General features: G+C 29.3%; 1 protein-coding gene across 7 annotated transcripts in view; it reads left to right on the top strand.

Annotated features, from left to right (window-relative positions):
• ATPCL (ATP-citrate synthase) overlaps positions 1 to 13,039 on the top strand; it is a 30,495-nt gene that overhangs the window by 7,372 nt on the left and 10,084 nt on the right. For all 7 annotated transcript variants that reach the window (XM_075309160.1, XM_075309161.1, XM_075309164.1 and 4 more), the window contains exons 3-5: positions 10,229 to 10,414; positions 10,492 to 10,941; positions 11,016 to 11,598. In XM_075309160.1, coding sequence (XP_075165275.1) covers positions 10,229 to 10,414; positions 10,492 to 10,941; positions 11,016 to 11,598 — 1,219 coding nt within the window. The remainder of the gene's footprint in view (positions 1 to 10,228; positions 10,415 to 10,491; positions 10,942 to 11,015; positions 11,599 to 13,039) is intronic.

Here is a 13,039-nt window from a genome sequence, read left to right as displayed (position 1 = left end):
TCAGAACAAACTCATATAGCTCCTGAAGTAATTGATGTAGGTCCTCAAAATTACAATTTTTGCTATTAGTGCAAGTAAAAACAGAAGAAAAATTAAAGTTTTTTAACATTAGTTTTACTTCGGTAGTGAAAGGGTTAAAGATACAAGGGGATTTTGAAAGCTATTTTTCTATGGTAAAATATTTGTGAAACATTACAAAATTTGCGATTCCGTCAATTTTGCAGTGAAGTAAAACGTGAAATCATGTACTCTTTTATAATTTTATAAAAGTTCCGAGTAGTCTAAGAGTTTTTCAATTGCATATAGTATTAATAGTGTAATCCGATACGTCTTTCATTATTTGCAATGCGCTATATGCGCAAATATTTTGCATATTCATATAACTACGTAATTATAATATTTAATAGAATTAAATTCATAGAAAGTACCTATGTACTATCACGAAATATGGCGCAGGAATAGTAAATATGAACCAAATTCTTCTGTAAACAAAATATTCAAATATAATTGTAATGTATGTTAGCTGTGGCAACAAATTAATTCTGGAATACAAAACAATTCAATAATTGATATGTCTCATGGACATATTCTATGACATATTGGTACAGAGTTTTGTGAATTTTTGCATCTTTGATACTACACAGAAACCAATATTTTTTGTCTTCAATCGCAAAATTAATTAATCAAATTTATTTTTAATTGAAATGTCTTCAATCACAGAAATGATAGAATCAATCACTAAAGTCAATAAACAAAATTAATTTATACAATTAATTTTTGTGATTGATTTTTATTTCAATTGATAAATTTGTTGAATAAATAAAATGTTTAATTGAATATTTTTTAAAATTTTAATTGGAAAAATTTTGGTGGTATTTTTTTTGGGTAGGACTGAACTAACAGACTTTAGCCAAAATATTTTTTTTTAAGTTTTCTATACGATTCTAAATAAAATAGAATGATACACTATTGGAGCCTAAATCTTCAAAAGGGAACAATGGTGGTGCAATTTTTAGCATGTCCGTCTTGTATACGAGTGGTCATGAGTTCGATCCCAGTTTCGAACGACCACCAAAAACGTTTTTCAGCGTTGGTTTCCCTCTCCCCTCAGTAATGTTGGTGACATTTCAAAGCTTTTATAAATAGTTTCGCTTTTATACAAGTTCGAATGTGCTATAAAAAGGAATAGAATATAATAGGTCAACACTCATTGTTTAAGAGAAGTCCACGAGCTGTGGTACCACAAAGTGAGCCTGAAACTGCCACTACACCTAACTTAGCCTAAAACCTGTGAAGTTTTTAGGAAGGTAATTTTTCACATATTTTATATTCCACGCAATTATTGTCACTATGTCCTAATACCAATTCAAATTTTGGAAAGGTCGACTGTTTGGCTTTTTGGTTCGAAAATTTTATTTTCGACTTTTGTAGCAAGAAAATTGACTTTTGACTTATTAATATTTTTATTACTTATGTTAAGTAAATAACATTAAGAAGAGATAAACCTTGAGACATGTCACCTTTACTCGTATAGGATCGTGCTCATGACATCGTTATGAATTTTTGCTAAGCGTCTACAATTGCTCTGGTATTTTATGATGATCATAAAACAATAGAGTGTTCTTATCATCTGCGTGAAATGCGATTATCACAAAAGGTAATCAATGTATAAATACAAGGATTGCTAGCAGCAAGGTTAATAAAAAACTAAGATGCGGTTGAAGCGGTACTAAATCCAGCGTTAAGTAATTGTGATACGCGTACAATTTTACACAAAAAACAAGGTTGATAAAGTTGACACTTTTGTACTTTTTTTTGATACATTTCGACTACCAAAAGCACCGTGGCACGACCGCGAGTCATTTGGTCACTAAATGTGAACGTTTCTCAGATATCAACTCAACTCTAATAATTATAAATAGCGGACACTGAAGAAATAAACATATTCCAAAATGAGAATATTTTGGTTTTTATTACAGGATCTCAACATTTTTGAGAGGAATATGCCTTAAATCTACTTTAGTACAGGGAGCCACCGTGGTGCAATGGTTAGCATGCCCGCCTTGCATACACAAGGTCGTGGGTTCGATTCCTGCTTCGACCGAACACCAAAAAGTTTTTCAGCGGTGGATTATCCCACCTCAGTAATGCTGGTGACATTTCTGAGGGTCTCATACTGTACTGACTCTGTACATAGGAGAAAGTCTCAAACCCCGGCCGAAGGCTGTCTACCTATCCTCTTTGGGTTTGCGTTAGCCCACTTTGGACCGTGTCCATAGGAGAAAGTCTCAAACCCCGGCCGAAGGCCGTCCACTTATACCCAATTTTTAAGGGTCGGTCTCTCGAAAACTACGCTCTTCCGACAAAATTTTTACTTAATATTTTCTGCTTAAAATGTACAAACGAAATACGCAAAACGGAATTTTATTCATTTTATGAAAAACTGCTGTCAGAATTAACAAAAATATAAAGGAAAATACCGATTTTCAGATGTCGATATATCGAAAACTAGGCTTTTTCGCCAAATTTTTTACATACATTTTCGATTTAAAATCCCTTCTCCTTTATTTTTAACAACTTTTGCTAAAGTAGATTTGTTCCAGGAATATTGTCTATACCACATTTGTCCGCAAATGTGAAATGAGATTTCTTTCCGCCACACTGAGGAACAGAGTATTATAAGATAGTGTATATGTTTGAAACGCCCAGAAGGAGACGAATTACAGACATAGTGTCTTTAGCAATAATGCTTAGAGCTGGCCCCTGAGCCAGTTTCCACAGTTGGTAGAATTCTACAAAAAATGGTAACTTTTTTACTGCTTTGTAGATTAGTAGTATTCTTGATTTTGGTAGATTTTCAAAGAAGTACTTCTACATACATTTTCTATTGAAATAAACTTTTGACATAATTTTCTATAAAAATAAAATGTTAACATTTTCTATAGAAATAAAATTTTGACAAAATTTTCTATAGAAATAAAATTTTGACAAAATTTTCTATAGAAATAAAATTTTGAAAAAATTTTATATATAAATAAAATTTTGACAAAATTTTCTATAGAAATAAAATTTTGAAAAAATTTTCTATAGAAATAAAATTTTGACAAAATTTTCTATAGAAATAAAATTTTGAAAAAATTTTGTATATAAATAAAATTTTGACAAAATTTTGTATAGAAATAAAATGTTGACAAAATTTTGTATAGAAATAAAATTTTGTATAGAATTAAATTGTTGACAAAATATTTATAAGAATAAAATTTTTCCTATAGAAATACAATTTGACAAAATTTCCTATAGAATAAAAATTGGACAACATTTTCTATGGGAATAAAATTTTGACAAAATTTCCTATAGGATAAAAATTAGACAACATTTTCTATGGGAATAAAATTTTGACAAAATTTTCGATAGAAGTAAATTGTTGACAAAATTTTTTACAAAAATAACATTTTCAAAAAAATTTCTATAGAAACAAAATTTTCAAAAAAATTCTGTAGCAATAAAATTTTCAAAGAATTTTCTATAGAAATAAAATTCTGATTTCTATGGAAATAAAATTTTGACAAAATTTTCTATAAAAATAAAATTTTGACAAAATTTTCTATAGAAATAAAATTCTGACAAAAATTTCTATGGAAATAAAATTTTTCACAAAAATAACATTTTCAAAAAATTTTCTATAGCAATAAAATTTTCAAAAAAAATTCTATAGAAATAAAATTTTGAAAAAATTTTCTATAGAAATAAAATTTTGACAAAATTTTCTATAGAAATAAAATGTTGACAAAATTTTGCCAAATCAACCGTTACAAATGTAATTAAAGTGTTTGGGGAACGTTTGTCGACAGCCAGGAAGTCTGGATCGGGGGGAAATCGAAAACCGGAAGCCGCTGAGACGACAAAGAGAGTTGCCGGTAGTTTCAAGCGAAACCCTAACCTCTCTCTCCGAGATGCCGCAAATAAGCTGGGTGTATCGTCTACAACCGTGCATCGAGCTAAAAAACGAGCCGGACTATCGATTTACAAGAAGGTAGTGACTCCAAATCGCGATGATAAACAAAATACGACGGTCAAAGCGCGATCCCGGAGGCTGTACACGACGATGCTGACGAAGTTTGACTGCGTGGTAATGGACGACGAAACCTACGTCAAAGCCGACTACAAACAGCTTCCGGGACTGGAGTTTTATACGGCAAGAGAAAGGGGAAAGGTAGCAGATATTTTCAAGCACATAAAACTGTCAAAGTTCGCAAAGAAATATCTGGTTTGGCAAGCCATCTGTACCTGTGGCTTGAAAAGCAGCATTTTCATAGCTTCCGGCACTGTCAACCAAGAAGTTTACGTGAAAGAGTGTTTGAATAAACGTCTGCTGCCTTTCCTGAAGAAACACGGTTGTTCCGTACTGTTTTGGCCGGATTTGGCATCTTGCCATTACGGTAAAAAGGCCATGGAGTGGTATGCCGCCAACAACGTGCAGGTGGTTCCCAAGAACAAGAACCCTCCCAACACGCCAGAGCTCCGCCCAATTGAGAAATACTGGGCTATTGTCAAGCGGAACCTAAAGAAGACCTTTTAGACGTAAGCTTTTGCAGCATTTTTCGGGTGATACTGAATGATTCTCTATTTTTGTGTTGCTTTAACATGGATAATTGGGCATATTTTAGTGTACATTTTTTAAATGTATTTATAAATGGCTGGGGAGCCAAATATACTATGGTTAAGTAATTTTTTTTTTTGTAATTTAGGTAATCTAGATTTTAAGTTTTTGAATTTAATTATTTTCTATAATTCAGGTATTTTGTTTTGCTATGTAATACGTTTTTTTTTGGCCCTAGGGCTTTTGTATTACTTTGTGGATTAATAAATAAATAAATAAAAAATAAATAAAAATAAGACCAAAAAAAACTGATAAGGACGAGCAGCAGTTCAAGGCAAACTGGCTTTCAGCGGCGAAGAAGGTGGACAAGGCGGCTGTAAAAAAATCTGATGGCAGGTGTCAAGCGTGAGGCCCGGCAATTCGGATTTGGAAAAGCGAAAGCCTAACTGAATATTTTTCCTGAATTTTATACTAATTGAACTTGAAAAAGAAATTTAATTTGATTTTTTAAATAAACGATTTCACCGATTTACACGCGTTTTCCCTTGACCAAATTTTGACCGTATCACCCTTTAGTATAAAAATTGAACAACATTTTCTATGGGAATAAAATTTTCAAAAATTTTTCTATAGAAATAAAATTTTCAAAATATTTTCTATAGCAATAAAATTTTCAAAAAATTTTCTATAGAAATAAAATTCTGACAAAAATTTCTATGGAAATAAAATTTTGACAAAATTTTCGATAGAAATAAAATTTTGACAAAATTTTCTATAGAAATAAAATTCTGACAAAAATTTCTATAGAAATAAAAATTTTCAAAATTTTCTATAGACATGAAATTTTGATAAAATCTTATAGACATACAATTTTGACAAAATTTTCTTTAGACATAATATTTTGGCAAAATTTCCTAAAAAAAAAATTGACAAAATTTCCTATAGAAATAAAATTTTGACAAAATTTCCTATATAAATGAAATTTTTACAAAATTTTCTATATAAATAAAATTTTGCATAATAATATTTTTTTAGAAAAACTAAAAAAATTGTCCAAATCGGTCTAGATTTAAATTTACGTATACTTTTACAATAGTCTTTAAATTTGATATTATGTAATATTAGCACCTTTTGGCTTCGAAAAGTACATTTTTAATATATTTTTAGTACTTTTTCGTCAACATCATTTATCATCCCTTACAAAAAATCATTGCATTTTTTTAAATATAACATTTAAATTTCATTTACCATTAAAAGATTTACCACATATTCCCATCGCAATCCATAGTAGTTTTTTTAATTTCCGTAGAAATTTGTTTAGTCAATTTTCCCCAACATCACAAGCAAGTTATTCGATTTGCTTTGATTTTCCTAAAAATCGAATTTCTTTTAGCTAAATTTGTATATCATAAAAAATAGATTTTCCTTTTTTTTTTTTTTGATAAGTTGAAAAGTTAAGTTTAAGAGTAAAATATTTACTATAGTTTCTCTGATAGCACAATGTTTGGCCTTCAATTTAGTATTTCGTGCACATTATTTCGTGCCAGCATATTTTTTTGCTCGACTGATTGATTTACATATTTATCTGAGTTTTCTCATTTATCGTGCCGACAAAACAGCTAACTTCATAAAAAATATATTCTTCGGACAAAATTAAACCACTAAATAATTAAATGGTTTGAGTTTAGCTAAATGATAACTACATCCTACTTTTTGTCAAATTCCAAAGGCGCACAGTGGTTAAAATCCGTTTTTTATTAAATCTGGAAATTTTTAATGGATAAAGGTATCAACAAGGGTTTTTTGCATGATTGAGGTTTTGTTAGCTAAAAAAAGTTCACATATCCGATCTGATCGACTTAAGGACAGCCCGAGGACCTACTAGGTAGACGAACCTTTCAAGCTTATACGAAAACACTACAGCGATCTTCCAGAAATATGTGTTGGTGTAGTTATGCATTAAAAATTTTCATAATTTGGAACCACTGTACGGCGTGTCAAACCATATTTGACACAATTTATGGAAACTTTCAACTATTCCGCAAAATCACCATATCGTATTAGCTATTGTTTAGAAATATATAATATGCGAACATTGAATACATAGTTATTTGCTCATATTATTGCACTGTTATGACAATAAATCAGATAAGCTTTCTGCTAAAATACATTTCCCATATTTTCTTGTATTTACAATAGAATAACATTAAAGAAAATTAACCAATGAGCCTGTACCCCTTTACACTGAAGTTCAATAAAAGACAATCAATACAAATCGGTTGTTATCATCATAATAAATATCATAAATTGATTTATGATAAGTCATATAGCAAGATGATAAATTTAATAACTACAAGTAGGCTAATTATCGATACTTAACAGAAAATGTTTTTAACATTTGTGCAAATAATTTACATAAATATTTTTAAACAAATATTCTAAATTGGAGAAAGTTTTGGGTGAATCCGATAAATTTGCAAAAAAAAAAAACGAAAACAAAAATTAGACTTTTAAACTGAAAATAAATTGGGCTGCCACTTTAACCAAACCTACATGAACAAAATGAAGATTTAAGTTTAAATATCCAAATTATCGATATTTTCCTGTTTTTCCCTACTTTATTTAAGTAAAAAATTGTAAAGTCAATTTCTCAAAGTTGATAAATATTGGAATATTTGTTATGGTCATGTAAATATTTCAGTTTTATATCCATTTTTTAAAGAAACCAAAATTTTAAAATTTCGAGAAGTTGTTTTAGTAGCAAATAGGGAGAATTTCTAATTTTTTATCTCGGTATGCACCAGGATTTTTTGTTTTGATATTTTCGTAAAATCGAATTTCGAATATAATTTTTACTATATTAATGTGCCGATATAAGTCGAATTAAAAGATCACAAAATTTTTATTAAAATTTTTTGTTATCTTCATATATTGATGCTTTATATTTCATAAATTGGCCTTTAAAAGGCTTTGAATTGCTTAAATAAATGAAAATAAAATAAATAAATTATTTTGTTCAATTGTATCAATGGTCATCTAGCTAGAATTTATGGCGGCTACGTTAGCATTAAATCCAAAATATCCTAAATTTATTGTCGGAATCCATTGGATTTGGGCAAAACACGAGATTTCATTTCAAAATGTCTGAACGACGAGATTTCATTTCTAAACGGCGAATGTGTAGATTGCTGCACACTTTTGTTACCCAATTTGTTTTCCATCATGGCATGTTATTTTCATATTTAAATCTTTCGGATCTCCGTAGATTGGTAATGCATAGACGGAACACATAAATCGAAATCTGGAAATATGTATGTTTATATATATTTATATGTATGTACGACAAAGGTGGCATGATGATATATATTTGTTTATACACATACAAAGTAGTATTTAAGAAAAAAAACTTAAAAAGTACACTTAGAGACAAGCTGATGATGGGCAACTAATGACAGTGAAGCATTGTGTTTAATCAAAACGGAAAATCGATTTGAGAAAATAAAACACACAGTCTCCGGTTATCAGTTATGTCAAGTAAAAAAAAACACCTTAGAATAGTGTTTTCGACTATGACAGAAATCTTTTAAATGATAACATTCGATTGTTAGTATTGTTTATATGTGAATTAATATGCATATATTTCAAGTTTAGGGGCATCACTGATAGCAGCAGTCATATATTTAAGTTTTATGTATCTCTTTGAACTGCATAGCTTTGACCTCCTTTGGCTGCTGCGTATATGAAATACCTTAGTTTCTCAACAATGTGTGTAGAAATCGCAAATAAGCCAAGATGAACTGAAATATCCACCAAAACTGTTGAATGTTGACTTGGCTTAATTGGTGTTATGTGTTGGGCAAGAATATGGGTTTTGATTTTCGCTTTATTTTTTGTTGTAAAAAGTAAAAAAATATTTCCTCCTATTCAAAATTGAATTTTTAATAGCCGCATAGCCAAAAAAATTTATAGAAAAATTTTTAAAAATTTTATTTCTATAGGAAATTTTGTCAAAATTTTATTTCTATAGGAAATTTTCTCAAAATTTTATTTCTATAGGAAATTTTCTCAAAATTTTATTTCTATAGGAAATTTTGTCAAAAGTTTATTTCTATAGGAGGAAATTTTGTCAAAATTTTATTTCTATAGAAAATTAGGTAAAAATTTTATTTCTATAGAAAATTTTGTCAAAATTTTATTTCTATAGGAAATTTTGTCAAAATTTTATTTCTATAGAAAATTTTGTCGAAATTTTATTTATATAGAAAGTCTTGTCAAAATTTTATTTCTATAGAAAATTTTGTCAAAATTTTATTTCCATAGAAAATTTTGTCAAAATTTTATTTCTATAGAAAATTTTGTCAAAATTTTATTTCTATTGAAAATGTTGTTCATATTTTATTTCTATAGAAAATTTTGTCAAAATTTTATTTCTATAGAAAATTGTGTCAAAATTTTATTTCTATAGAAAATTGTGTCAAAATTTTATTTCTATAGGAAATTTTGTCAAAATTTTATTTCTATAGAAAATTTTGTCAAAATTTTATTTCCATAGAAAATTTTGTCAAAATTTTATTTCTATTTTGTCAAAATTTTATTTCTATTGAAAATGTTGTTCAAATTTTATTTCTATAGAAAATTTTGTCGAAATTTTATTTCCATAGAAAATTTTGTCAAAATTTTATTTCTATAGAAAATTTTGTCAAAATTTTATTTCTATAGAAAATTTTGTCAAAATTTTATTTCCATAGAAAATTTTGTCAAAATTTTATTTCTTTAGAAAATTTTGTCAAAATTTCATTTCTATAAAAAATTTTGTCAAAATTTTATTTCTATAGAAAATTTTGTCAAAATTTTATTTCTATAGAAAATTTTGTCAAAATTTTATTTCTATAGAAAATTTTTTCAAAATTTTATTTCTATAGAAAATTTTGTCAAAATTTTATTTCTATAGGAAATTTTGTCAAAATTTTATTTCTATAGGAAATTTTGTCAAAATTTTATTTCTATAGTAAATTTTGTCAAAATTTTATTTCTATAGGAAATTTTGTCAAATTTTTATTTCTATAGGAAATTTTGTCAAAATTTTATTTCTATAGAAAACTTTGTCAAAATTTTATTTCCATAAAAATTTTGTCAAAATTCTATTTCTACAGAAAATTTTGTCAAAATTGTATTTCCATAGAAAATTTTGTTAAAATTTTATTTCTATATTAACTATAGTGGATTTTGGAAGGGTAATGTAAATGAGATATAATTCACAATAAATGAAAATCAATCATCTAAATGTGTATTAAGGAATCCACTGTCCTAGGAGTCAAAAGGGACCTTTGTCTTGTACCACTGAATGTGGCCCAAAGAATAGTTTATTATGTGGCTTCCGTAACTATTTTGTGTGTTGCAAACAAAGACCACTGAATTTCTATTTTAGAACTCTATTGAATCTTAAATTAGGTGTTGAAATCAATGGGTGTGTATGCATTTATATGCACCCCTCCTGTATTTGTGTATAAAACATATTCAAATGTCATTTCACCTTAGGCAATCAATTGTGTACTACGCCCTGCAGTCTAAGATTCTAATGCAAAAAAAAAAAATAAAATGCATTTTTTATTTTTGTACTATTTCTAGCCTTTGGTGGTAAAACCCGATCAACTTATTAAACGTCGTGGAAAATTGGGTTTAGTTGGTGTCAAAAAAACCTTTGACGAAGTAAGACAATGGATCAGCGAACGCATGGACAAAGATCAAAAAATTGGCAATGCTGTAGGAAAATTAAGAAATTTCATCATCGAACCTTTTGTTCCACACACAGATGTAAGTGTCCACATTTCTATGAATTACTAGTGAGTTATATATTTTTTCTAATGGTTTTTTTAATTTCCTGTCTGTAGGCCGAAGAAATGTATGTCTGTATCTATTCTCATCGTACGGCTGATACCATACTTTTCTATCATCAAGGTGGTGTTGATATTGGTGATGTTGATGCCAAGGCTTTGAAATTGGATGTCCCTGTCAGTGCCGATCTCTCATTGGCAGATATTAATAGCAAATTATTGACACATGTACCCGCAGCTAAGAAAGAACGTGTTGCCAAATTTGTCTATGCTTTATACAAAACCTATGTTGATTTGTATTTCACTTATTTGGAAATTAATCCTTTGGTGGTAACCAATACAGAATTGTATATACTCGATTTGGCGGCTAAGCTGGACTCAACCGCTGATTTTATATGCCGTCCAAAATGGGGTGATATTGATTATCCACCTCCATTTGGCCGTGATGCTTACCCGGAAGAGGCATATATTGCCGATTTGGATGCAAAGAGTGGTGCTTCGTTGAAAGTAAGTGACACCTATGATGAATAATTTATCCCCCCCCCCAAATAAATTATTAACTAAAATTATTTTTCACACAGTTGACTATTCTCAATAGAAATGGCAGAATTTGGACTATGGTAGCCGGTGGTGGTGCTAGTGTCATCTATTCGGATACAATTTGTGATTTAGGTGGATCTACTGAATTGGCCAACTATGGTGAATATAGTGGTGCTCCTTCGGAACAACAAACTTATGAGTATGCCAAAACCATATTAAATCTAATGACATCGTCACCAAAACATCCTGAGGGCAAGGTTTTGATCACTGGAGGTGGTATTGCCAATTTCACTAATGTTGCTGCCACTTTCCGTGGTATTATTACCGCCCTACGTGAATTCCAACCCAAATTAGTGGAACACAATGTTTCCATTTTCGTGCGTCGTGCTGGCCCCAATTATCAAGAAGGTTTACGCAAGATGCGCGAATTTGGTAGCACTTTAGGAATTCCATTGCATGTATTTGGTCCTGAGACACATATGACCGCAATTTGTGGTATGGCTTTGGGTAAACGTCCCATTCCAACGGCCGCAAATGCTGAATTTGCCACAGCCAACTTTTTATTGCCTGGAGGCCAAAATGCCCAACCGGAATTGCGTAATCTCACTGGTGACACCGGCAATGGTATGTTTGTGGAAGGTGTAGTTTTTATATATCTTCGTATATATTTTTTGTTAATATTGGTTAAACAACGTCACCGGTGATAGGAAAAAATTTCATAAAACTGAATATAAGGTGTCATTTGATTAACCCAATAGAATTAGGTGGAAATTATCATATTTCTAATATTTGCATGGACAACTAATAATTCAGTTTGTATACTATCTGAGTAGTACTTTCAAATCGAGCAGATTCTTTTGCTACTGATGCCTTTCATCCATTGATCATTCCGGATAAAATTATTTGGTTAAATTTGAAGTTGTGGGCTATATCGACTCATTTTGATCCTCACGATTACCCGGTTCATCTTCTTGCTAATTCCGATGACGCACTTAAGCGAATATGCGTCTTAAGCATTTAATAACCGAAAATATTATAGTCGAGCGGAAGAGTGCTTATATCGACTCTAGGGCGATACCTTGTTTTGGCTTCTTGAACATCAAGATGCTCACGATTTTAATTGATGAATGTTTGGTGGTCGCAATTTTTGTATCCGGATTTTCCTTTCTAAGCATCTATTTTTGCGTGATATTTTAAATTAGAAATTTTGATTTTATTCGATCTTTCTTTTATCCAATAGAAAATAATTAATCAAGCTTGAGATCGTTCTCAAGAGTGATATTTTAAATATTGCGTTCTTTTGTAGTCAAAGATACAGGAGGAAACGCAGGACCATATTTGTGCCAAACTATTTTTTTATTGGTGAAAATGACAACTATATGTATGTAATTTAAATTTTAATTTTTCTGATTGGCCAAAAAAATCAAATTGGAAGCACTTTTCGTGCGGGGCATCTATACTCACATGCTTTTCAACAACTCGCAAGTTCATTTCGTGCGAGGGATATTTTCAGTGCATTTATACTGGCATTATTTATAAGAGCTTAAGGACAGTTTTAGTCCATAACACGGTGGCCAAAATTTTAAGAAAATTCTACCAAAACTGTGAAGAAATTTTTTTCTTTAGAAAATTTTGTCAAAATTTTGTTTCTGTAGAAAATGTTGCCCAATTTTTATTTCTATAGAAAATTTTTCAAAAATTTTATTTCTATAGACAATTTTGCCAAAATTTTATTTCTATAGAAAAATTTGCTAAAATGTTATTTCTATAGAAAATTTTGTCAAAATTTTATTTCTATACAAAATTTTGTCAAAATTTTATTTCTATTGAAAATTTTGTCAAAATTTTATTTCTATAGAAAATTTTGTCAAAATTTTATTTATAGAAAATTTTGTCAAAATTTTATTTCTATAGAAAATTTTGTTAAAATTTTATTTCTATAGAAAATTTTGTCAAAATTTTATTTCTATAGAAAATTTTGTCAAAATTGTTTCTGTAGAAAATTTTGTCAAAATTTTATTTCTATAGAAAATTTTGTCAAAATTTTATTTCTATAGAAAATTTT

Source organism: Haematobia irritans, chromosome 5 (assembly GCF_050003625.1).
Source record: "Haematobia irritans isolate KBUSLIRL chromosome 5, ASM5000362v1, whole genome shotgun sequence".
NCBI lineage: Eukaryota > Metazoa > Arthropoda > Insecta > Diptera > Muscidae > Haematobia > Haematobia irritans.
The sequence above is the reverse complement of the archived record's forward strand: the minus strand, read 5'-3'. Positions and strand labels throughout refer to the sequence as shown.